This window comes from Lonchura striata, chromosome 8, assembly GCF_046129695.1.
Source record: "Lonchura striata isolate bLonStr1 chromosome 8, bLonStr1.mat, whole genome shotgun sequence".
Classification (NCBI taxonomy): domain Eukaryota; kingdom Metazoa; phylum Chordata; class Aves; order Passeriformes; family Estrildidae; genus Lonchura; species Lonchura striata.
In genome coordinates, this window is record NC_134610.1 from 7806677 (window position 1) to 7833911 (window position 27235).

Sequence of the window (27235 nt, forward strand, 5' to 3'; positions counted from 1 at the left end):
GTAAAGGGAGAATTTTTGTCTGTTATTCAGTACCACTGAAGCATTATGGAAATAATTATGGTTTATATTTTGTTCTCATTTTTTTTTCCTCTTAGTGATAGTATGCCTCTGAAATTTTGCTTAGGCTTGTATTAACCCAGATAGATGAAGGAAAATGGTCTATGTAGCCTTTTTTTTATAATTTTTTATGTTGTCATTGAGTTTTTGTAGTTTGTTTAATCTGGAAAATATCTTTTCTGCAGTCTCTGAGACCTATCATAAAATCCTCTACTTCCCCACTTCAGTCTCCATTGCTAAAAACTATTACTTTAAAATTCAAACCCTCTAAATAATGTAAAATTTCCTTTTTTTCATTAAGTTTTTCATTCTGGCTTTACTGGGAGTTGATTTCAGGATGATACCTCTACATACAAATAGTTCAGGGCAAAATCTCTCATCCCAAAATAATGGCTCACCATGACATTTGCTTTCATGAGATGCATGCATAGTGCAAATATCCTAGGAGCAGAAGGAGCTGTGGGGTAACTTCTTCGTGTTGAGGAGAGAAAGAATTAGATCATGTAAAGTTCTGCCAGGGTAAATTTGGCAAAGCCTTGACAAGTTTTTGGGCTACCTATTAGGTACATAAATACTTGAAATGCTAGGTTGACTATCAGTGTAGAAATTCTTGTACTGTTTCAAAAGTTTAACTACTACCTGATGTATAACCTTTAAGAAGGGGTCTTGCCTCTGGATGATTTATTACATATATTGAAAATAAGGGAAATGATCCTGCTTAAACAAAATACTCTTGCTTGATATTTCATTCAAGCTCGTTTGCTAATCTTGAACCTTCTGTAACTCCCCTCTGGACTGGCTTTTGGCTATGGTGTCAGCCCAGAAATCCACTGCCCAGGCCTGTCTTCAGTGAGCAGGAGGATCCCTGCAGAGCCAGCACTGGGCAGGGCTGTGATGTTCTTGCACAGCAAATGCTCTTCTTGATGTTCAAAGATTTTAAGGTGTAAAGAAGCACAAACCTGTGCAGAAATTTGATGTTACTTGACACTACTTCTGGCATATCTGCAGTACTCTGGCAGTTCCTGAATGTGACACCCATGGACAGGGAGAGATGGGTGGCTCTGCTCCTGTAAATCCTCACACGTGCAAAAGCATTAGTCACCCTGTAGCTCTTGCATGGTAGGAATATTGAATCCTGTTAGCAGTGTGAGTAATAGTTATGCATGAAATTAAATCCACTTCTCAGATAGGTCAGGTTCACCTTCTTCTTTTTATACTGCAATAACTTGTGCAAATGGAAAGCTAAATGAATGAAGTGAGATGGAGCAGAGTGTTCCAGGGGTCTACTATGGAACTCATGTGAGACCAAAGAAAAAAGGATTTTTTTCTTTTTTCCTGAAGTTCCTCCCCTGTGAAGTATGTGTATTTGCCAATATACAGTGTGATAAAGAAAATTAAGACAGCTTGGTGGCAATGTATGCTGTTTTTTTGGATTAATTTTGTTTTCTTGGATAGTATTGCCTATTTCTCTGAAGCCTCATTTGAAAATAGAAAGGGCTCAGGGTTGCTCTTTTCTTCTTGTCTCTTTAAGTCTGGTAACAAGGACACAGAAGACAGACTGGAGGGATCCTGAAGAAGATACTCTTTGCTTGTGGCACTGCCTGTAGTTCATAAGAATTAATTCAGCAGCGCACAGAGACCTGCTAAGAGATGCCCTGCAAAGTGCTGCTCATAAAGGTTCTATCTGTGCAGGTTTTGGGGTGACACATTCAGTACATTCAGGAACAGACCATTTTCTCTTGCCTCTGCTTGCAGTTCTATTTCTCAAAAACCACTTGCTTCTCTTCCCTGGTAACAAGGCAGTTGTATGCAGGCTGTTTTTTCCATCTCTTCTCACAACATACTCCCTGCACCGAATCAACGATATGTGGACATTACTGGATCTATTTTCATGATATCTCCTGTTTCCAGGCAAAATCTAAAAAGGTAATTAATTATTATTGTAACAGGGAAGATATTTTTTTCGTCTTCTTAATATAATTCAATACCATTCACCTTCACAGAAAATTAAGTGAAGGAACCATTGTGCACCAATGGTTCCTTTGTGTACCAGAACTTTTTAGTACACCTTTTGTTTCCAAAAGGAGTTGCAAATATTTAATCTAAGTATTTTCTATTTAAATAAATGTGAATAAGAACAGAAAGTAATCATAAATAATGTACCTTTATACTTCAGTGGATATTAGCTAGTATAAATGAGGAACATCTAGATTTGCTTCTTCATCAGTTCCATATATTGGACTGGATGTTGTAAGTTTTGAGCATGTCTTTCAGCAATGGAGTGGATTCTCCTTGGTTTTGTTCAAAATTTCAGCTACTGAACCACATTGAGCTGGTTAGAAATCATGCTGCAAAACCTCAAAACAGTAAGCTGTGAGGGAATTCTGGAGTGCTGAGAGGAGTGGGCATACATCCAGTTAAAACAGCACCTGGCAGGGATAACATGGTGCTTTCCCAGTGGCAGAGGTGTCCCTTCACTGCAGCAACCGACCACTGTGGCTTAGCACAGCAGCAGCAGCTCCTGGCACTGCAGCCAGGCTGAAAGCTGGCAGCCCACTGATCTCTTGAGTCTGCCTGGAGTTGTGCTTTACTGGAGGGAATTTTCCTTCCCATTCCCTCCACCAGCTGCAGGCAGATTGAAGGCTGCAGGGCACGTGGGACTGTGTATGTGTGAACACGTGTGTGTGTGCATGGCCACAGGGCCATCCATCCTCCTGGAGCAGCTTTTCCTGGGATACCCTGGGCTGTGTGTGAGCTTGCTGGCCATGAGCAGCAGTGCACAAGAGCTGCTGGCCTTTCCCTTGGGAGCTGCTCGGGGTGGTGGATATTTGGGAAGCTGAGTGGAAGCAGGCTCTGCCCTGTTCTGTTTCTGACACACAGCACGGCTCCTGGTGGGTAATTATTCTGAGGGAACTGGCAGCCTCACAGTCATCCCAAGTCAACCTCCCTTGTGCTAGTAAAACTTCTTCATCCATAAACAGGGAAGTCTGTAATCTGATTATGAATTGGTGTGAATTAGAAATTGAGTTCACTCGTGTCAATAGCTGCCAATATGTGTGAGCACAGAATTAGGACCTTGGTATGTGGAGCAGCAGTAAGACTAAATTTTATGTCCTTGCATAATACAGAAAAGAGAGCAAATATTTTTCTACAGCCATAGAAAAACATGTTGCTATGACGTATCTATAATTTCCGATATACAATTTAATTTTTTATTTCTCAGGTTGGTGATTATGCAATTCATGTAATGTGACAAAAAAAAAAAAAAAAAGAGAAAGGGTTGTGGGGATTTTTTAAGACCATAAGGCTTAGAAAATAAGAGGCAGGAAAATGTGTGGCTGGGGAACTGTATTGGGAGTTTCTAAGAGCAGGTTACTGCAGGACTTGAATAGTGATCAGGAGCCTCTGGGAAATGCTGCCTCTAGCCACTCGCTGCACTTGGACAGTGGGACAGGCAGACTTTTCTGTCAAAAGCAGGGATTTTCTTTTCTCTCAAACTTTGTGGGTAACTGCTCAATTTTCCTGGCTGATCATGTTGATTTTTTGCTCATTTTAAATCTTTCAGGAAGGAGGCTATTCAGTACACTGAGGGGCTGCTCCAACATGGGCAAGTGCCACCTGCTCTGTTGCATCTGCTCCCTGCTTCAATATTCCTCAGCATATTTTGGTAATCACTCAGTTATTTAATTACACCCTAAAGGCACTGAAACATTTGAGAACCTCCTTGCAGGGCTAACGTGGATGCTTGCATTAGCAGCCAGCACCCAGGGTGAACTGCATTTTGCTAAGCAGCCAGTTCCCAAAGAAGATGACACCTGTGGAGGATTAGCAGCCACATCAGGGAACAGGAGGGATGGCAGGGAATGACATTGCTGGAGAAGCAAACAACAGAGTGGTGCTCAGGAGGATTTCAGCAGGCATTTTGTGGAATCCCCCTCTATTGATCTGCCTTGTTTCTGGGATATTTTATAATGACAAACCACACACTTATAGAGACTTTACAGCTCCAACCCTTGTTAGGTTCATCCTCTAATTAGGTCCCACCTTGTGAGAGCAGGAGGTTAATCAGCAAACTGTACTTTCTAGGAATGGATATCTCAAAATCTGTAGAAGTTCATTTAAAAACACTGCCAGCAAATTATTGATCTTATCATCACTGTCTTTAGTAACTTTTTAACGCAAGTTGCCTTTTCTTTGTTATTATAAGGAAGAGATTTAAGAGGTTTCTCTATTAGCTTAAAGCTGGACTGGGGGCTTGCATGGAGGGTAAGCCACTGTGAAGCATAAAATCAAGCATGAAAACTTTACACAAAGTTCTCATAGGAGCTAAAAAACCACACAGATATTAATTTCAATTAAAATTGTCATGAGTTTATTCTTTAGTCTTAAAGCAGTTCCAATGTGAGATTCTTAAACACAAATATATTTCAAGATGAAGAAGAATGTCTTTATATCTTCCAGGCTACCTCTGCTTGCTGGAGCTCCTGGTGACAATAACTTGAAGTCATCATTTTCTTTTTAGGACAAATGTTTGGGCAGAGTATGGTGAAAGTTACCCTGTTACCTTTACCCAAACAGCCATTTACTCATTCCCTGCTCCTCAACACTCACCTTTGAGTTAAATCATGTCTCATTTTTATGTGAGGGGTTTTTTTTCCTCCTCTATATCCATTAAGTTTCATTCCTGTCTGCATACGACAGAGAGAGGTGAAAGAGCACTGCTGAGCCCCTGATATGCTTTTTAAATGTGGTTTTTATTGCTCAAAATCCAATAAATTTGCTAAGGTGAAGGAGGCTAATGTGAGCAGTCCTGCAGGCTAGAAGCCAGCCCAGATGCCTCACTTGTGGTGCTCAGAGATTATCAAATCTGGGCAGGAGGGACCGTCTTGCTGTGCCTTTGCTTTGCATTTGACTTCCTTTGTCAATGACATTTTTCTCAGTATCACTGGAGGAAACACTGATTGCTCTCTCCTCTCTGGAGGAGTTGTTTGTACCCAGGGCTGCTTTCTGCAGCCTGAGCAGATCAGCCTTTTCCTCACCAGCTCCATCTGCAGCAGCACCTGCCTTTGTGCCCAAGTTAAGGTGTGCAAAATGAATTTTGGCTTTGAAATATTGTGTGTGAGATGATTTAAAGCACATTTTCTTCCAGGAAATTAAAATCTTCTGAAAATGAACCCCATTGAAAAGAGCTCTGGCAGATATCTGAAGTCATGATGAGATTTAGAAGCAAAGATGAGGGTCCCCATAGGCCTCTGTGATGATGTTGGGCTGTGACCACAGCAAGCTCTCAGCCTTCTCCTTTGCAGAGTGGGATGGACCTTCAAGTAGCAAAGCACAGCCTGAAGTCTTTAGCAAAACTTTTGTTGTATTGCATCACTACTTTTTGGGTACATGCTTTGTACATTTTCTTCAGCTTAAAAAAAAATAAAAATGAGTGACAGTAGGGGAGGAAAATGAGACAGAACCATAAAACAAACTCAACCCAGGACTTGAATGTTAAAACTCAAATTTATTTTTGAGCAATAACTTCCTGCACTGGGAGTATAACTTTTGATACGGTAGCAAATACTGCTCAACAGCCTTCCTTTTGAAAGAACAGATGCTTCAGAGATGCCTGAAGCTGGAGTCATGCAGTGAGAGGTTCCAAATCAGCAGTTTCTTTAGGAGAACTTTTTCATGGCTTCTGGCCGTAGTCTGTCCTCATTCTTTGCTTCCTCTTGAGCCAACTTTACCTGCCCTGGCTGCAGTTTCATGCACCCCTTAGAGACCCTAGGAATGCCTTGGTGTGTGCACTCTGTGTCTTGTTTTACTGGGAGGTTTCTCTAAAGTAAAAGTGATTAAAGGATGTTATGCATATACAAAATATTGCTTGTTCATTATCAGCCTGCGGTGTCACAATCTGCTCACAGAGCTTACCAACTTCCATCCCCAAATCCTGGCTTTGGCACCAGCTGTGGCTTGGACCTGCAGAAAGAGAATCTGTGTGTTTCTGGCAAGGTCTGCTCAGGAGTCTGGAGGGTACAGATTCTTAGCTTGTACCACAACCAACTCCCCCGCGAAAAGTTATTTGGGAGAAAATCTAATTAGAGAAGCATTTCTTCTGCTCCGCGGGGAAGCGTGGAGCTGTTGCAGCACTTAAAGCGCGGTGATTTCGGATCCCCGTGCGGGGCCGGGCGGCTCCTGCCTGTTCGCGTCCCTGTGTTACATCAGCACGCCCGAACCCCGGTACCGCAGTGGGCTGGCGGCGTCTGGAACCGAGGGAAGAGGCGGAACGGGGAAGGCAGAAAGGGAAAAAAACCCCGCGGAGCACGGAGGAAAGAGCAGCCAGCACAAACTTTCTGCTGCAGTCTTACTCATCTCGGCTGAGCGCGGCTTTCACAGCGCGGGGCTGACCTCGCTCATCTCCGCGGGGGCGAGCGCGGCTGGGTCCGGCCGGTCCCGGTCCGGAGCCGCTGCGGCGGGCGGGGCGGTGCCGGGCGGGGCGGAGCGGGCCCGGCCCCGCCGGGCGGAGCTGCCGGAGCCGCAGCCCGAGCCCCCCGGCCGCTCCGCGCCGCCGGGAGGGACCCGCGGGCGCCCCGTGCCCGCCCGGCGCCGCCGGCAACATGAACCAGACGGCGACCGTGTCCCACCACGTCCACTGCCACTCGTCCCGGGCCGTCAAGGTAGGGCGGGCGGCAGCGGGGCTCCCCGGCCGCTCCCGCCTCTCGCTGCGCCGGGCCGGGCGCGGGGGAGCTCGGCGGAGCTCGGGGAAGGGCGAGGGAAGCTCCGGGCGCGGGGGAGCTCGGCGGAGCTCGGGGACGGCGAGGGAAGCTCCGGCCATGGGGAAGTTCGGCGGAGCTCGGGGAAGGGCGAGGGAAGCTCCGGCCATGGGGAAGTTCGGCGGAGCTCGGGGACGGCGAGGGAAGCTCCGGCCATGGGGAAGTTCGGCGGAGCTCGGGGAAGGGCGAGGGAAGCTCCGGGCAGCGGCGCCTTCCGAGCGAGCCCTGCCCGAAGTTGCCGGCGCTCGGGCGGAGCTGCCGGTGCCTCCCCGCCCGGAGCGCTGCTCCGCAGTGCCGGCACGACAGGGGTTCTGCTCCGGGATGCGGTGTGAAATCGGCCTGTGAGACGGGATTCTGGTGGTGTGTGCTCGGAACGAGCCGGGACAGGACGGGACGGTGTGCGTGCTGCTGCTGGCGTGCGGGAGAGTTGGGTGGGTGCTTTGGCCGGGCACTGGGAGTGATGCTGCTGGGGGAAGAGCCGAGGGAATAGCGGGCTCGGTCCTCGACTGCCTTCTTGCCCAACCTCTGACACCATCCCGCCTTTGCATTGATTGAAAACTACTTTCTAGCCGAGTTACTGCACTCCAGAGTGATAGAATGAAATCCCTAACCAGATTGGTATTCAGTAGGAAGTACCTCTGCAGAAATAAGATTTTTGGATTTTTTTTCCCCTGAAATAAAATAAAAATGCAGTCAGTGACAATATTTGATTAGCGACTCTTAGTCATGAAAAAAAGAACATCTAGAGATTTTACACCGGCTATTTTGTTTCATAAAATGATGTGAGAGCCTGAAGAATTCACTTCATTGCCCTTCTGTGAGTGCCAGGCTGTGCTCGGGTTTGTGTGGGGTGAGGAAAGCTGCTGGGGCTTCACTCCTCCTGCTGCCAAGTTGAGGGGTCTGGGGTTGGTTTGTCCTCTCAGAAGGAGCAGCTGAACTTCACATCATGTTAGGAACTTCTCAGTTGGGCTTTATCCCGTTAGTGCTGGGAATAAAAATCATGACTTAGAGCTGAGGCAGGAGGGGATTAAAGGTATAAATCTTCGATTAGCACTGTAATTTTTATATAGGTTGCATTAGGCTGTGCAGTGTATGATCAGTAATGCAGAATGTCTGCAGGTTTGGGGGTGGGGAGGGAGTTACCTGTGGCTCTAATGACCAGCTGTGTAAGGTGTAACTGTGTCCATCACACCACAGAACAGCCTCTTAGTTTATGCCTAAATAGGCAAGGTCATGGGAAATGATGAATTACGATTGCCTTGGCCTACTTCAGAGTCAGCAAATATAATCTTAAATTGCTTAAAACTCTTTCATCCTCTCTAGGTCTATCTCTGAAAGTACTAGAGAACAGAGAGCAGTGTGGTACTTGCTCTGGGAAATATTCCCTTGTTATCTTTGGAACAGCCAATGCTAATTTTTCACTGCCAGAAACATTTATTAAATTCATTTGACTGGACTTCTAAGCCAAAACAACAACAACCACCAATATCAATATGCCATTAAAAAAAAAAAAAAAAAGAGCCAGAGGAGTCAATAGTCTTCAAAAAGAGAGATCATGAATCAGAGCCTTCTAGACATGAGTCCATTTTATAACCAACACAGTAATACTGATACCATTAGAAAACTGTCTCATTTTTCTGCTCTTAATTCTATGTGTCAGGTGTAAAATGTGATTTATAAATAGTTCTAAGTGCTTCAATGCTGAGCCAATGGGTACTCCATGAGAAAGTATTTACAACTGTAGAGGAGCAGTAACTTCCCTATGGTAATGAGGACCTTGTATTGGAAGCTACTTCAAAAATACTTCATTAGTGACCAGACAAATATAAATTTTATTTTAAGCATAACTTCCCAAGAAACAGTGTTAGTTCTAGCAGTTATGAAGATTCAAGAAAAAGTTACAGGAAAACTTCACACCTATTGGAATGAGATCCCTAAAACCTCTTATTTTATTCCTCTTGCGTTTCTCCTCAACACAAAGAGCTGTGGCATCTCAGCTCCTGTGTGTTAATATCAATTTAATGTTACTTCTCAGTGGTTTTTGGATCAGCCTCTCTGCTCTGTTACACAGCACAAACTTCTGGATTCATGGAACAAGAAGCAGAACGATCCACTTGCCCACTAAATGGAATCCTGCAAACTTCATCCGTACCAGTTCCCTCTCTGAATCCCCTGGGGCTGCAGGAGGGCTGCTGCTGGGATGGGGGGACACCCCTGGCCCTTTCTCACATCCTTCTTTGTTGAGGGATGGGTACAACCTTTTGTGTCCATGGACTGAGTGCACTGCATCCAAAGTAAGTTTGGTGACAGAGAAACAAACTGACAGAGGAAAACGAATATTGAGCAAGGAAAAAAGCTTAAAGATACCAAACCCCTTGGACAAAATGTGAAATCTCCTAGAAAAACCTTTTACCTCTAAGAATTTTTATAGCTTGTTTTGAGATGATTGCAAGCACCACCTTGCTGACACCACTAAGAGCAATGATCTTTCACTCTGAGATGTGTAACAAAAACTCTCAGGGTCTAGCTGGGAATGCCAAATACCTGCCTCATTTCTCTATTGTTACATGCTTGACTCCAGGATCCCCCCCATGGCTATGAAATTGGTTTTATTCTTCACAGTTTTGGCTCATCTTGTCAACACAGCAAGCAAATTAGCTCTTTCAGAAGAATCACTGAGCTTTGTGCACTTCCATGTTGTGTTGATGGACAAATAATTTTTCAACATTCTCTTTCCTCTGACAGAGAAAAATTCTGTTAAAACATTGTTTGCCTTGCTCAGAGGAAAGAAAGAAAAAAACTCTCCGCAATAAGAAAATAGAAAATAATAATTATCCTGGCTAGCTAGGAAAACAAACCAAACATCTGTGTGAAATTTAGTAGGGACTGTGGAATAGAAAAGTTTATGTCTTGCTCTTAACACACTTGTGATTACAATTTCCTCTTACTTAAAAAAAATATAAAGAAGTGGAGTTAAGCTAATATTTCTGTGGCTTTATACATTCTTTAATAATAAAATATTCTTTAACAGATCATGGCTCTCTGCTGTTATCAACCTCATAGTGATCTGATTGCAAGCTGGATCATGGAAATAGTTACTAATTGGCATTTCAGAAGCACATAATTACTGTGTAATATAATATGTATGTTATAACCTTTTACTCTTCTTTCTTTCCTGCCTTCCTTTTACTTTTATTTATTCATTAGCTCTTAGATTGTAAACTATAAAAGGAAAGTGCAGATATCTCCTTAGGAAAAATTCTGCAGCAAGTTTCATTAGTGTCCAGGGACTGTATCAGCAATTTTTACATTTCAGGTTTATTGTAGTAGTGTTTTAGCACCTGCTAATTGGTGAGTAGTGGTGTACTAACAGTTTTCTTATTTACAATTAGTTTGAGGAGCAAAGGCTTTAAGGGAGTTTGTAGTGTTCCCTTTGGACTTCTATGTGTTTAGAGCAAGTAATTTTTTTTTAAACCAAACCTGTGCCTTAGCAGGAAACATCTGCCCACTCCTGCAAACTGCAATTGCATCTCCTCCTACAGAAATAAAGAAAGATTCATCTGTAGCTGTTCCTGGTCATAAGGGCTGCTTGGTCCCACTTTTGGGTTGAAACTCCAGGTGGTTGGATCTTTGAATGCTCACAGGATGTGCACTCATCAAGCCTGGTGGTGACAGGAGAATCACTGCAATCTACCAGCTGCTTAGGAAATAAATCCCTTAAAATGAGAGCAGCGTTTCTGAAATCCATTACAGCAAAAGCAAGTCACTAACAGATAATCTCAGCGAGTGTTCAATTATGAACTAGCCAGGATACACAGCAAAAGACACAAGTGATACAGGGCTGTGTCATTGGTGGGAACACAGTCTATGGCAGCATAATAATGCAAAAAAATAACCCCCAAATAAGTGGTACATGTAAATGTAATACGTTTGCATGGTGTTTTGTTTAAGGCAATATGCAATTTGAGCAGTGATGTGCCATGTGCCAGCATGGTCTGGCTGTGTGAGGAGCCACAGCTCCAGGGAAGTGCAGTGTGCTGCTGGCAGGAGGCAGCCTGGCCATGGGGACAGCTCACTGTCACCTTCAGGATGTGGCCAGCTCAAAATGCATGCTTAGAACAAAGTAAATATTTCTATTTTCCAAAGCACTGAGCAAATTTACAATGCTCCTGTGCTTCTTGAGTCTCTGTTTGGAAGTGTATGGTGACCTGTTAGGGGATTGCAAAAATTATAGGTTATAGCACTCATCAAAGAGACTGGCTTGGAGAATGATAGAAATACCTTAAGTGTTGTTGCCTGAGTGCATTTTTGTTGAGTGGAGTAGCTGGTGTGATTAATTTCTGTTTTGTAGACCAAAACTACATGCATGATGACACATACATATCTGTGGGGACAAGCTGAAGATCTCCAGGTGGAAATTTGAATAAATCACGACTTCTAAATCTTCCCATTTCCATGTATTACCTTTCCATATTTTTTCAGTCTCCTTGCCAACATCTGTATTACCAGAGAATAACTGGAGCCTTTTTCTATTAAAAACAGTCAGTTGTTTTTCATAAGAAGGGGCAGGAAAGAGGAAAAATACCCCATTTTAAATGCTTATCTTTTCCCCTTCCAGTCTATGAATAAAGAGTCAAAGGCAACATCAAGATAGCCAAGCCCCCCACTCCATGTATTTTAATACATAGACAATTCATGGCTTTCAGCTGACCATAGGGATTTAGAAGGCAGCCACTTTAAAACTAATAAATACAAAGACACATGAACATGGTGGTAAATTATAATAAATAATGTGTTAGTACTTTCCTGCATTGTAGTCATATATTTTTTTCTCCCCATCATTACTTTAAGGAATAGAGCATTAAGTTTGGTTCTCTTTGAAGCCACTTAAATTATAGGTCTGTGTTACATAACACTTTCCTGAATGTATACCACATCATGAGGAATTTAATCTCTTTCATTCTTTAGCTCAAAACTGTTTTACTAAACATGTGGTAAGAAAATTTTGTGCTTATTTTGTTCAGCATTTAATTCTTAAACTTAGCATAGTAAGACGGGCATGCAGTCTGACACCTGAGCATTGCTTTGGAATTTGCTTAGGACCTTTCCTGCTTAAAGATTTTCATCTAAGGTCCTTTAATTGAATTCTAAATGTTAAATTATGCAGCATCCAGGTTTGTGAGTGCGCTGTGTTAAACATTTGACAGATTTTTGGATCAGTGACTTTGACTTCTCACGTGCTGACAACACCCAGTGTTACTGGCAGCATATTCCAGAAGCAAAGCAAAATTAGCTTCTGTGACTCTTAAAAATGAGGCAGCTGATGTGGCAGAATGCATTGGGGGCTTTTTGTTTCAAAGAGAGAATGAGACAGGCAGGTTTGTTACACTGTGAATGGAACCAAGAGTGATTTACAGCAATATACACCAACCCAAGGGACCTGAGGGAAGGAACACCTAGAATGAGAGTCATCAGCTTAATTAAAGACTCTCCACAGTCCTGAGCTGTGAAGTTAATGCAACTGTTGCAGATGAGGGTGTGATTTATTTCATTTTAAATTTAACTGGTGAAATAGTTTGATGCATTAAGCTTCAAAATGCTAATTTCTCAGTGCTGATGGCAAAGGCAGCTCCAGTGCCCAGGCTGGGTGGTGGGCGTGTGCTGTGGGTCTCATCCCCACTTCAGGAGTGCCAGAGGCAGGGAGGATGCTGGGGCCTCCAGGGAGGCAGGATAATGTCCAAAGATGTTTAAAGCTTAATGATACTGATGCTGGCCTTGAGCTGCTGGCCCCTTCCCTGAGGATACATCGGAAAAACAATCCAAGGTTAGAGTTTAAAAAAGGAAGCGAGTGGAACTGGAGAGAAGGAGACGGCTGTTTGAGCTTGTGTTTGACCTTACCAAGGGAAATGGATGGGGAAGGCAAGCCCTGGGGAAGTTCTGCAGAAAGCTGAGAAGGAAGTGGAGATGATATCTGAAGGACACTTGAGGCAGTGGCAGCAGCTTGGCAGGAGGAGGCAGAGACAAGGGAGTTTCAGGGAGTGGAACCCGAGTGTGACTGGCTGCTACTGGCGGCTGGCACGTCAAAGGGAGCAGAATGGGGTATTGTATTCTGGCTTCAGCAGAGGAGACCTTACTTGGGATATTGGCTGGTGGGTTAGATTACATTGCTAGGTCGGACCTGTCACACAGAAATTGTTGCAGAAAGTCACAGCCATAAAGACAAACCAAGAGACAGAGATAATGTGCTTTTTTTGGAGAAGTGACAGAGATGAGGTTTGCAAAGTTATCTCACCGTGAAACCCCCAGAAGCAAGGGAGCACAGTGTCTGCAGGCTTCATGCTGGGGAAAAAACCCACAGAGATATGTGTATATTTGGAAGAGATATATATGCATATATTCAGAAGAGTTAGGCAATATGGGGAAAAAGAAAAATACATACACAGGGTTTGTTATAATTAAGTCCACTGCTTTGTGTAGTAACATAGAAAAGTAACAAAAAAAAAAAAAGCTAAAACCATGAGTTTGTTGGGAAATTTATGATAATAATTAGGCAAATGTTTCCCCTTTCAGAAAAGATTTGGAGAGCATACAGTGGTGGTATTTTGGTAATCTTTGTCCAAATTTCGCTATTTGTGCAATAATGGTTTAACACTGTGGGAGACAATAACAGTACACATGTGTTAAATTATTTTAAAAAAATTGTTTTAAGGTTATTTAATAATGTTTTAATTGATGTAGCTCATAAAAATGAATATTCTATTACCAATAATAAGCCTATTGCTTCTTGTACAACCTGAGCTACTTCTGCAAGTAATGGGTGTCAGGTGTAGTCATTCAGGGACATTTCTGCACAAGGATTTCTAAGAATTTTCATGTTAGCATAATGGTGGTGAAAACAAAATTAAAGCTATTTGTGTAAAAAGAGTATGCAGTAAGTTGCTAAGCACAGAAAAATTGATGCTATTTTATTAAAGGGTAACACTTAAGTTTTATGTTCCTGCAGCTTGAGAAAGTCACAACGTGCTATTGCTTAATATCAAACCTACTTTTACGTTTATATCATTTAAAAGATGAACTTTGTCTTCAAAGGTGGCTGTTCTTTAAGGTGGTAATCATGTTCCTCCTGCTGCTGGGAGAGCACCATGCCTGATCCCACCCCAGCTGGCCTTTTCACCAGTGGTGCTTTGCCCAGGGAAGTCCCTGGCTGGCAGCGTGTCCTGAGGCTGTACCTGGCAGAGGAACCTCTGGAGGTGCAGTAGGGAGAGTTTCACACCCCTGGATAGGTGAGATGCAAACATTTCCAGTTCTGACAAAACTGAGACCTGCTGAAGGTGTTTCACAGGGGGAGGGAGGGAGGGAGGGAGCTGGGGCAGATGCCTGTGCTGGGTGGTCACACAGGTGGCTGTAAATGCTCTGTTCGTGATCCTGCACGTGGAGGAGTTTCTCCAGGGCAGGGGATGGTGCTGGAGCTTTTCCCTGAGCTCTGCAGCACTGTGCAAGTCAATGCACCAAAGTCCATTAGCTTAGGGGGAGCTGATTTCTTGATGCCAGTGGTGAGGGCTGAGTGTGCCTCTGGGGACCCCATTTCCTCAGCCCCTGCCGCCTGGGTAAACGATCTGCCAGAGATCTGGAACGGTGTCTCTGTATTTGCTCTTCACTAAAACAGTCAGGGAATGAAGAGCATTTGTTTAAATTCTTGTTTATTAGCCGTATTTATGTTTTTAAAATTGTATTTTCAGGAGTGTAAAGGCAAGAGTCTATCTCTTGGCTTAGTTTTTCCCTCGGTATTATAGATGAATAGCAGGCTTACATTTTGAAATAAACTTTTTTTTCTTTTGTAAAATCAATTGCTTAGGCAGGAGAGTTCCTGACTTCCCAATTAAGCAATTTATCTAAAAGAAATCTTTTTTCCCTTTCCCTTCAGAGCATTAAACCCTTACTCAGCTTGAAAGCTGCATCAGTCTGCCAGTATGGGATTAATGCCACAAACGTTGCTGCTCATATTTGCTGCAGAGATGACCTGCAGACATGACCATCATGTTAAAAAATAGCTTTTATAATTCCTTGTGCCTGATAACAGAGCCAAAAACCCCCTCTGTTTTCCTGCATTTCTTTGTACTGGTTAGAGGAGGGGAGAAGGCACAAAATGTGGTGCCTGTCCCTGATGGCCCATCCATCCCTGCTGCCCCTGGGGCTTGGGCAGTTTCTGGGGTGGCTTTGTGGCTGCAGTGGCTGTGCCTTTGCCATGTCCCTGTCCTGGGGGCTCTGCAGGAGCAGTGGCACACACGGTGCCTCCACGGGCTGTGTGTGAGCACTCACAGCCTGGCATCCCAAAACCTGCGCTGAGCCTGCTCCCGCTGCACACCAGGAAGGCTCAGGGCTTGCTTTGCCTTTTTGGATAAATCAGGCAAGAGAGGAGACTTTTTGTTTTCCTCTTAACCTGTTTGCCTGTTGTCAGTATAAATAACTTTGAACATGTTCTGGGATTATCAGCACAGCTCCTGGACACTGAAAGGAATCAACCCCTCAAAGCTTCTGAGCTTTCCCATCACTCACATTTTACCTGTACAAGCAAATCCAGCGTGTGTGTGTGTGTGGCACTGAGCAGCACAATAGTGTGTTTATTCAATCTCTCTCCTAACCTTGCTTCTCTGAGAGGCTGGAAGGAAATTGCTGTGCTTCTGCATTTTCTTGTGGAATGTATAAATTTCTGCTGCTCATAAGGATCCTTTCCCCGACTCTCCTGCTAATCCAAACCCAAAAAACCATTCTAGAAGTGCTGGAATGACTGACTAAAGGTTTTATTGCTGTAATGTATACACATATCAAAATTTTCTTTTTTAAATTTTTTTTTTTAAATTTTTTTTGGTACAGAACACCAGGTCTCATTGCTGAAAACTGAAAAATGGGAGTTTGGGGTAGACTCATGAGTTCTGTTTCCTCTGGTGGTAACTGTTCATCCAGGCAGAGGTTCTGCAACTGTTTCTGCTGGGCTTTTCCAGGGAATTGTAGCTGGCTTTTAAGGTTAACAGTTTCTCTTAGGAGGTGGAAGGAAGCTTTCCATGGCTTAGCAGGCTGACCCAGCTGTCCCAAAGGTCAGGGTGACCTCAGCACAGTGGTGGGGTGAGCTGGGGCCTCTCACTCACTTTTCCGTTGTGGTTTTCTGTTTTCTTCTGGGTGTGAGTCCTCGTGGGTTGTTTGCCTGGAGAATCATGAGCAAGTGAACCACGGTGGCAGAAAAAGAGACAGTGCCAGTCACTGGGCAGCCTGGAGGGAGCTCAGTCCCTGTGTCGCTCTGTTCAGCCATGCCTGGGGCAGCAGTAATTCTGGGGGGAAGTGAGGCAAAAAGAATATGGCAGAGAAAGACTGAAGGAAAAGAAGTGGGAGAAAAGTAAATCCCTCAGAGCCACTCTGGTGGCCTCAGGAGACACATCTCTTGATGGCACATCATACACACCTTGCTCATGTGAGCATCTCTGTGGTTTGGGATGATTTTTCCTTTCTGAGGTGAGAGGACTGTGTTCATACTAGAAACCTTTTCAATTAATTTTCTTCACACAATATTACCTGGCTGCTGTGAGTCAATAAATACAACCATGGATTTGTCTGTTTAAAGACCCAATATATACTACTCATGGCTCTCTTTCCTAGTAATAATTTTTAAGTTGTGAATTCCCTACATTTAAACATTTACTACAGTAAAACCTCAGCTGACATCCAGAGTACATATTTTTTTTGTATAGATTTAGTCTGGAGTTGGAAAAAAATCTCAGTTTTATAATTCAACAGCTGTAATGTGTTTCCTGGGAACATTAATGTTTCTGAAACTGGATTATGCAAATATTTGCAGAGGGCAAACAAATGCTCAGTGAACAAATCCATAAAATAATTAAGCAAAGATTGGTGGTTTTCTATTTCCATAGTATTTGTGTCTCTCTAAACATTTCCCAAACTCTCTGGATACCTCTTTCCCCTCGTGATTTAGAAGTCCCTGGTGACATTAATTACATCCCAAGAGAGGTTTCTTACTGGTGAAACCCATCAAAATGCTGATGCCATGTGAAGAAATTTTTTGAGTTATCATTACCAATATTTTATAGATTCAAAGAACTTTTCTGGCATCATCAGAATTATAATACTAAGCAGTGTTCAAATTTGAGGACTCTTAAAAGTATGAAGAAAAAGAATTTTAGATGGCCATTCTCCCCGTGGTTTTTGGTGGGCAGCTGTGCTTTTCCACATCCAATACTTAAATACCAAGTCATTGAGTTGCTGGTTATACTGTGAAAGAGATTTATTTCATGAGGTATTACTAAAATTACATTGTGTCAGAATTTTGTGATTTTTTTTTCTTGTCATATTGGTTTGAAATTCTGCATGTTCACTGTAGCAATCCTGAGACAGGCAAGTTTTATTTGGATTGAGCTCCAGACACATGGAAGTGAGAGGCTCATTCTCTACCAGGCTTTGTGTTCCCAGCACAGCTCTGTCATTTTTGAATTTAGATTGAGCAGCATAAAATAAATGCATTAATAGTCCCAGGCAGAGTTCAGAAAGAAAGTTGTGCATAAAATTGCTTGCTGAAGTAACTTGCCTGATGCTCCAAGAGAGATGGGCCAACAGAGAATTTGGGTCACTGTACCTAAGAAGATTTCTGTAATTAAACTGGTTTGCATTTTTACATGAAATACTTGAAAAAGCTTTAAAGTTTCAATCTGTCTATCCCCTTTCCTCCTGAAACATATTGTTATAGCTTCAGATCTGAATGAGTTAGAACCAAATTTTGATGAAAAAGAATCATTGTTGCAGGATTTTGAAGAACTTATTTCTCATGTTGAGAAAGATGTATAAACATGTATTTTCTGTGTCTGTCACCCTCCGAGTACTCTAGCCTTACAAAATAAAGCTAGCATGGGTTAGATGCAATGGAATAAAAAAAGACTGAGTTTGAATGAAAAGGAAATAATACCTGATACTCAAGATTTTTATGTTTCATTTTTAAACTGTAATCAAAAAAATAGTGTGTATTCTCATTTGATAAATGCTGCACAAGCTGTAGAAAAAGTGCACTGCAAGATTTTGGAGAAGTGCCCACAACTGATACAATGGATTTTGGGAAGAATTTTATTTTTTATGGTTTGGTATTTTTTAAAACACTAACAACTCTCAAGCTGCCTTCTTGCTTAGGTCAATTATTTTTGAGGAGGGATGCAATGTGCTCATTACTTTCCAGGATTTCTTCTGTGTTGTTACTGCAGAGAAAGCATACAGTAAATATCTGAAAGCCCAAAGATCAGTCTTTACTGATTTCTGCATTTAGAGCATAGGAATGAAACTAACATTACACTTTAGCACAAATTTTCGTTTCTATTTAATAACTGCTTTGATGATTTGTGTGATTGATCATGCACACTTACACAATCAGCATTTATAGTTTAACTTCTTAAATTAAATGTGGAATACCTACAGGTATAGGCTACATATAGTAATATGTGATAATGTAAGAGCTCTCCAAATTAGTACTATGAATGTTTGACAAACTCTCATAATGTCAAAGTTTAAATTATTGAATAGCTACAATTCTGCTGTAAAAAGTGCAATGTAGATCATGAGACATAACAGGAAGAATGTTCCAGATGAAGTGGTTGAGTAAATATATCATCTAAGTGGTTGATAAAGTAGCTAAATTACTGTAAACAAACAATAAAGCATCTTAGAGTAAATATCTCAGAGAAATTGCTTATTGAAAGCTTAAAAAGATAAATGCAAATTGTAAATATGTAAAGGCTGGAGGGCAGCTTTTTGATATAAGCTGTAGGTCCTTCTGGCTGTCTGTCTATTACAGATGATACCCTTGAACAGTAATGACTATTCCCCGTGACACAGAGTAAAGCATAGCAGCTGAGAGTTGATATAAGATGGACCAAATCTATTTCTGCCATTAAATACTTATAGAAATATTTCTGGGCATTGTAATATGAAAATGTTCAGTGAAAGGAAAATGTTGAGACTGAAGGCATCATTAATCAATTATAAGCCATCTTAATGGATAAGAAATTACTCCCAAGATATTTGTTTTATTAGTGAACTCAGTTCTGCAGAGCATCATTTCACTGCATACCACAAAAATAGCTTTTTCTTTTTTTTCCTTCTTATTATCTTTGATAATTTTAGTTTCCAAGAAAATATCCATGGAATTGATCATCCTCTACCTCTAAAGCCGAAGATGCCAAATATATGATTTTATGCCAGAAGTATTTATGGAAGCATCAATGTTCTTGTCTGCCAGGCAGTGGCCAGATGCCATCGGCCGCAGAGGTGGCTGGGAGTTCTCAAGCTGGAGCCAAGGTATTGGGAAAGTGTCCAGGGACCCTTAGAGCAGCCTAAGGAGAAAGATGGGGCCAGGCTTTTTAGCTGGGCCTGTTGGGATAAGGAAAGGGGTAATTAAAATTTAAAGAGGGTAGATTTAAACTAGATATAAGGATGTATTTTACAGTGACAGTGGTGAAGCACTGGAGCAGGCTGCTCAGAGAGGTGGTAGAAGGTCCATCCCTGGGAACATTGGCTGTCAGATTGGATGGGGTCCTGAACATCCTGCTCTGGTTGAAGATGTCCCTGCTCACTGCAGGGTGGTAGGACTACAAAAGTTTAAAGGTCCTAACAACTCAGATTATTCCATGATTCTATAAAAAAGGAGAAAATTAAAAGTGTTATGAATAGCAGCAGAGTTGTCAATAATATCCCCTCCCATCTAATGGGAGGCAGCCTGGAAGGGCTGGAAGAAATTGTGTTTTGTGCATACATTGCTCTGTGGTAACATTTTCTCTTTATATTGTATTTTTCATCCTACAGCCTGTGGAAAACTCTCATGTAGATGAAAAGGTAGTGGTAATGAGTTGAGCTGATGAATCTTTCAGAGGAAAAAGGGAGAAAAATATAAAATATTGCAACTGTTTGCATTAAGGGGGGCTTACTTGAAAATACTAAATATCTGATTCTCAGTGTTTTCTCAAAATGACAAAAAAAAAGATAAGTTTCTAAGATAATAAAGATAGTAAGAGGTAATACTAAAATGACACTGATAACCCTTTTGCATTCAGTATTATTTTATGTGACTACTTTATTCATTAAGATTTATGGAGAATATCCCTGGCTACAAAAGCTAGATAATAGATGGGTTTTATCTTTTTAATAACAGATCTAATCCTACAGTCATTATTTAATCAAAATTTCTTCTTTTCAGACATGTTTTTGCATGTATTTTTCTGAGTCAGGTCTGTGGTACTTAGGAGTTTCCATAGGTGACAATTTACATTTTCAAAAAACACATCAAGAAATGGTCATGTTCTTCCATCATGCCAACATAATGAACAATTGAGCACTATTAATTCCCTTCTATGATGGACATTGAGACAAAGAAAACTTAAATATCTTACACAGGGCTGCTGAGGGCTTGAAGCTAGAAGTGATGACGGCTCCTATCTCTTTTCAATACCCAGCTGAAATACAATATTCAAGAGGAAAAGAACCAATCTTGCTCCTTTCAAAGACAAAATGGCAGAAATTCCAATGATTTTTAAGAGGATAGACTCTTTGAGTATGTGACTCTTGATTTCCCTATAGGTCATCTGTAGGCTCTTGGACAAGGTGCAGAATAGAGGTGCTGTTGTATTTTTTTTTTTTTTCCTTTCTTTCAGCCTGGAGGTATTTGTATTCATATTTTTTCAAGAGATAGAAGGGTCTAAAATTTTGAGGAAACATATTCAGTAAACAAAGAATATTACTATGAAGAATATTTAATTATCTTTGCATTGTCAAAATAATGAACTGATGTAGTTGTGATCTTCATGGCTGTGTGATGAACAGAGGAGTGACACAAAATGAAGATCTTCCCTGTCCAACCACATTTGATTGATTTGCTTGTCATTCAGTGACAAATGCCACAGGGCTGGGAAATCTGCCTGGCTCTGCTGAAGGAGTTTGAGTTATGTTTCTTAATAATGTAGCTTTATATTTAGTGGTGAGTTAAAAAAGATTTTTGCCCTTCTTTCCTGAAGGCAAGATATGATCCAAGTTGGCTGATGAGACGAAAGCTGGTGGTGTTGAGTGCCATCAGCATGCATCAAATGATCTTATGAGGAAACTTGATTGTACAACTTTTTGAGGCAGCCTCTAGGGCTTCTTGGAGGCATCATTTCTACATTGAACACTGAACGTGCTTGGGGGATATACAGCATGTATAATGCATGCTGCAGCAGCCTGCTGATGAAGTCTGGATGGAATCAAAGAGTAAAAGCAGAGTAATTGTAGAAATCTGCTGCAGATCCTGAGTGTAATTGATAAATAACTACCAATAACTGGAGCAATAACAGTTTTGCTATGCACTGGCTCAGAAGCAGTTTGTTTTCAAGGGAAGTTAAAGCATGGCTGGGTTTTTCTCAGGTTGCAGTAGCAGGGCTGCAGTGCAGGTACACTTTCCATGGTGCAGCAGCCTCACAGGGCCATGCTGGGAATGGGAACACCCTGCACAAAAACACCTTTGTACCCTGGTGGACTCAGTAAATCAGATCTGAGTGAGAACGTACCGAGAGTTCCACTGTCCTACCAGATGACTCTCTCAGCTGCTGGAATGGGATCACACCTGACCATGGGCTTCTCCCCTCTGTTACATGATTTCAGAACTGTTTTGAAATCATATGATTGTGCTGGTAATGACCACAAGGAGAGCAGGCTTAGATGGCCTCTCTGACACAGCTGGAAGATGCTTTGAATGTTCAAGCACATTAAAGTCACACAAAGTGCAGGTGACTTTGTGATTTAGTGATAATAGGAGCTCCCACTGATCTTCTTCTCCTTAATCCCATTTCAGTAGGTGGCTCTTGGACAGGTAAAATTAGTAGCCTGCCAATAATTATGTGAATTTAATGCCAGCTTCTAAATGTTATTTAATTGCTGTGAGATTCACTTTAGTTTTCTGATCCAATAACATTTTAGTAATTAGTGACCTAACAGACATACAATACTGCAGCAGTCATTTTGATTAAGGTTTTGTTGGTTCAAAGAAGATCAGGCACTCTTTTTGTAATTTAGTGTGGCTGTGAAAATGGAGGAGCAGCACAAGGCAGCACAGACAAGGGAAGAGAGAAAGAGAAGAGAGAAGATTTTGGTTCTGGAGATGTGCTGGTGGGGCAGCGAGGTCTGTCAGCCAGAGGGACAGGCGGTGTCTGAGGAGAAGGGGTAATTGCCATGAGCCATCAGGTCCTCCAGCCCCTTAAAGAGCAGCTGATGAGATTTTTCCACCCTCTGGCAGTCTCTGCCCATTCCCAGTCTCCCTGGGAGATCTAGGGCTGGAAGGGACCTGAGACAGGTCTTTTGAGAGCAGTGTAAGGGTCACTTTTCACTTGCACCTGAAACGATAAAGGTGGTGTTTGTGCGAGCAGGGAGTGACAAAGCTGAGTCCTTCCATGCACTTCTGCCTTCCGAGGACAATTCTTACACAGCTGGAAAAGGACACCTCGAAGTCTGGCATAGCCATGGGGCAGGACTGAAGGTGTAGCACAAGCTCTGGGAAGGACTGGACACCTTTGAGCAAGTTGGTGTCCCTGACCATTGCAGGGGACTTGGACTGAAATATCTACAGGAGCCCTTCCAACCCAAACCACTCTGGGATTCCATGACTCAAATGGCATGACATCGTGCTGCTAAACTGGAAATTTGTAGAAGCTTTTTTAAAACAAATGCTTGTATTAAATCCCCCCATATCTGTGAGAATTAGAAGTTGCTAGTTTCAGTGAGTAGTTTTCTTTCAAAGAAATTCCTTAGGGAATAGAATGAAGGAGATTTTCTCATTTTTGTATCAATGCTTCAGTTAAATATTTATGAATAGAAGCTTCTCTGTTTTCTTTGAAGCCAGCCTCTTTCTCAGATATGGATTAGTGTCCAAATCTGTCACTATAACATCCTCAATCCTCTAATTAGGTTTGCCAGTTAATGAGTAAACTAAAGTTGCTTCATCAGATGTTTCTTTGAGACAGAAAAGATATTTCCTTGATGTTTTGAGTTATTTACATTTTCTGCAATGCAAATTCTAGACATAGACTTTCAGAAGGCTAAATGATCTTGAAAAATAGAGGTCATATCAAAGTGATGTAGAGCTATCTTCCTTGTGTTGGCTTTATGTTGTTTCTAAGTAAAAAATATTCAGAAATTAAAACTCCTTCAGCTCAAGAGTTCATTTGGTAGCAATTGCTATGAGACTTCCCTCTCATGTGGCAACAATCCCTTTCCCTTTCCCTTTCCCTTTCCCTTTCCCTTTCCCTTTCCCTTTCCCTTTCCCTTTCCCTTTCCCTTTCCCTTTCCCTTTCCCTTCTCTTCCCTCTTATTTTCAACATTTTTTTTACCCAGATATTACAATATAAGATTCCCTATAAACAAACATGATAAACGTATTTAATTGATATGCCTCTCTACATTTTCTAGCAGGAGCTGTAACATTTTATGGCAAGACCATCCTCTGTGGATGGGAAGCTTTTCAGAAGCAGGGTTGTTGCCTGTGGTATGAAACAGCATAGCTAATGCTTGAAACAGTCTGAGAGCCAGTGTGTGGCCTTCTCCTGACAGGGCATGTGCCAAAAAACCATAAAAAATTAAAACAAATACTCAGGTTTTGTATGTGAGTAAGTACTATTCCTCTGGGTTCTACCATTCCAAGGAATATTTGAATGAAAAAATTGCTGTTTTGGCTCATCTGAGGACCCTGGAGGTCCAAAAAATAAGTAACATTTCTCAACTTGTCTAGATTCAAAGATATTTAAATGGAGTATGTAAAAATTTTAGATAGACTTCAATGAAAAATATTTTTAGAGCACTTGTATGTTTTGCACTTATCTTACTTTTAGAAGTGGAAGTTTAATGTTTTTGGTTTTTTTTTCCCTAAAGTAGAAGTGGATCTTTGAGTAGCAGTATGCTTTGCACAACCATATCCTTCTGCAAGCTTTTTGAGTTGAACTGAGGTCAAATTTCCCATGTTGATAATGAGATAAAGATTCAGATTGTGGAGTAAAGTTGATGATCAGTAACAGCTGATTATGGTAACCAAGTGAAGACTTTAAAAATCTTACTATTTCAGAACAGTTTCAGATCACATTTAAGAATTATTTAAGTAATTCTTGGTTAAAAAAAACTAACTAACAAATGTAGAATATTTTGGTAAAGAATATACAACCTTGTAAATGGAAATTAAATACAACAGAATTTGATTTGAATCTAAAAGACTTTATATGATTCAGCTGAAAGGTTTGATATTGTCTCCTAGCCTATAAGGAGATAAATGTTCAGGATAGACTGACAAGCATTTATTTCATCAATAAAGCATATCCCATATGTTCTTATCACTGCTAAGTTGCAAAAAATATAAAGTTTATAGACCGCTCATAACTTAAATTCTTACTAGAATAGATTGGAATCTATGCTCAAAAGAAACTGGTTTTGTCCCATGTGATTTTCTCTTCATGCTTATGTTTACATTATATTTTATCCTTCTTCCAGATCAACAAATAAGCAAAATTTTTTGGGGTCACATTATTCAGCATTTTATTTTATAAAAATTAAGCTTTTTGTTCTAAAAGAAATATCAAACTGGTTCTGTAAGTAAAACTTCACAGCCTTGCCCCCCTGCCCCCAACTTAAATCAGTGGGGGAATGTTAAGACATATTAAGAATAAACAAATAAACATTAATTCTCTCTCCATCCCATAGTTTGTTACAGTTTGTAGGGTTAAACAGGTGAGCAGCAGAAGGCTTGTGGGCCTTTCCCAAAGAGGAACAGAGGGGTTGCAGGCAAAAACCCCTTTGGAGACTGGAAAATGTCAAGTACCTTAAAAAAAAAAAAAAAGTTTAACCAAAAATGGTGATAAAACACCTTGTGCACAGTGTGTGAGGCTGCTGGTTTTGACATTAGAGCTATAAAACAAATTTAAAATACCATGAAAATTGTAGTGTGAATAGAGTGACATTTTCCTTCCTCTTCCTGGGACTGTCAGAGTCTGACTTCTAAAACTCGTGTTACTGCCTTAGTCTTTGCAAACACAGCCACCTCATGGGATCCCTTCTGAGGAGATCTCTTGGATATGAAAATGATGTTTTCTTTAGAATCAGTCCCATGGCAGCCCTGAAGGTATTTTTGGTTAGTTTTCATCAGAAACAGGAAACTTAAAAAGCAAGGAGCAACGCTTAGAATTCATCTTCTAAAAGTGACATAATTTCCAGCATCCAAAGAGGAATTAGCCTCAGGATTGGACAAAATTGGTTTAATGTTTTCCCCCCTACTCAAGGTTTATGTCCGGAGGAGTTGCTGGTACTCCAGCTGCATCAACTGCAGCCAACTCATCACATCACACTGCAGCCCACCCAGTGCAGCCCTGTGCTGCCTCTGTTGGATGCCAGTCCAAAAGACTTGATCTAATTCTTAGTGTGCAGCAAATTAATTAGTTAACTGAGAGAGAAATAAAGTCTAAGAAAACTTTTAAAAATTAGCAACCTGAAGATGGATCTGGAGTTTGTTCTTCTGTGATAAGAGAATTCACATTTCCAGTTCTGAAAAAGGGGGAACCTCCCCCACTGCCAAGTAAAGTATCAGGTGCAGTGAAATGCAGATGGTTGAAATATTCTAGAGTATTTCAGAATATGGCAAAAATTTCCAAAGGCAACAGAATTTGTGTAGAAGCTGCTATGGCTGTAATGGACGTGTTTTGGGCAGTCCTGTGTTGCTACTGAGGAGCTGTCCAGGAAAGTAAAACTGGAGCCAAATTTCTTATGGTGATTAAGCATAACATATGCATAATATTTAATAAGCTACTAATTAGAGAGGTGCCTGTGTTTAAAGCGTCAACAGATACTGCAAAACTGTATTCTGGAATATCTGCTTATGCCTGGGGTGACATAGATGGGCTGAGCCAGAGGCAGATGGAATTGGTGGGCACAAGAATCCTTCCAGTGTTTGCATATATGCAAATAATGCATTAGCTTTCCCTGAGGAGTGTGTGGGGAAATTAGCATCCAGGTCACCAAACCTTGTTTTTGTCCCAGGCTGATCTGCTGGGAGAAGAGAGGTGGCTGCCACCAGTGCCACCCCCAAGCTGCTCTGTGGATGCTTGTCATTAGTGATTACAACTTTCATGTCTTTAATTACTGAGCTGCTTTAATTCAGTCTGATACGAAATGAAATTAAGGCTCTGTGGAGTCTTATTTGTGCTTCTTTAAAAACAGGGTTTTATAACAGAGCCTTAAACTCAGTTCACTCTGAACTTTCTAGAAGTTGACTGTCAGTGAATTTGGGACTAGTTTTAACCAAGACAGTTTATGGCTTTCTGGTAAACCACATGAAAATTTGTGGATTTGGAGGCATTGCCTCATACTCATTATTTCATGTCTGAAAGGAGCCTCAGGGTATTAATTTTTCAGGTTACTGGGGTGTTTTTTTTTTTTTTTTAAATCCAAGTCAGTAAGTGCTTTTGTCCACAATGGCCTTCCAAAATAAACATTATCTGCATCCTAAACAGCAAAAAGAAAAAAAAAAAAAAAAGGCATAGGGAGAGGAAAGTGATTTATGAGGCTTGTAAGAAAACACTAATTTATTTGCAGATTTGTAATACATCTAAACAAAAAGATTTTCCTAAATGCATTTGAATGGCATTACCATGTAGGCCAAGTAATGCAAAACAAAAATCTGATTATCTTCCTTTTGTGTTGTGGCATTCAGGGTTTGATCCAACACAAAAATGGGAGGCAGATAAAGAGCAGCAGTGAGCTAGGTGAGTAATGCAACTCATCCTCTTGGTTAAAAATGTTTATCTGCAGTCAAAGCTGCAACTGCCTGTAAATGGCTTAGAGAAATGCCCTTAAAGCCTTAAAGCATGTGCTTAATTTTGAATATGGATTTGCTTTGAAATGCAAAGAACATATCATAGCATAAAAGTAATTTTAGAACAATATAATTAAAAATGCCCATATAGTCTTTTTATTGCTGTGATCAACAATGATATTGTAGTCAGATCCCTATTTCCCTTGCCAGGCAAAATGGAGAAACAGTGATGGATGGAATTGCTGAAAAATATCAAGAAATGGATGCACAAATTACTGAGGGTATTTTTAGTGATTTCCTTTAAAGGTATTACTTCAGGAGAGAAATCGGGCTTCCACAGTTACTTGAATGAGAAATCAAAACTATGCTTGGAGGGAAGGACTACCTACAGCTACAGAGGGGGTTTATTAGAAAAAAAGGGTTTTCTCAGCACTTTTGCCACCCTTTGAGAGCTGGCAGGGAGAAACATTCTGCTGGCACCCAGAGACTTGAGGACCATTCCCTGCCAGGTGGGTATGCCCCTGCTGAGCCCTGTGTTCTCCTCAAAGGGCTTTTTCTC

General features: G+C 41.4%; 1 protein-coding gene across 1 annotated transcript in view; it reads left to right on the forward strand.

Moving 5' to 3' along the window:
• The first annotated feature begins 6593 nt into the window (after positions 1 to 6593).
• DPP10 (dipeptidyl peptidase like 10) overlaps positions 6594 to 27235 on the forward strand; it is a 438452-nt gene continuing 417810 nt past the window's right edge. The window contains exon 1 of the mRNA XM_021548741.3: positions 6594 to 6719. Within this exon, the coding sequence (XP_021404416.1) occupies positions 6660 to 6719 (60 nt within the window). The 5' untranslated portion in view covers positions 6594 to 6659. The remainder of the gene's footprint in view (positions 6720 to 27235) is intronic.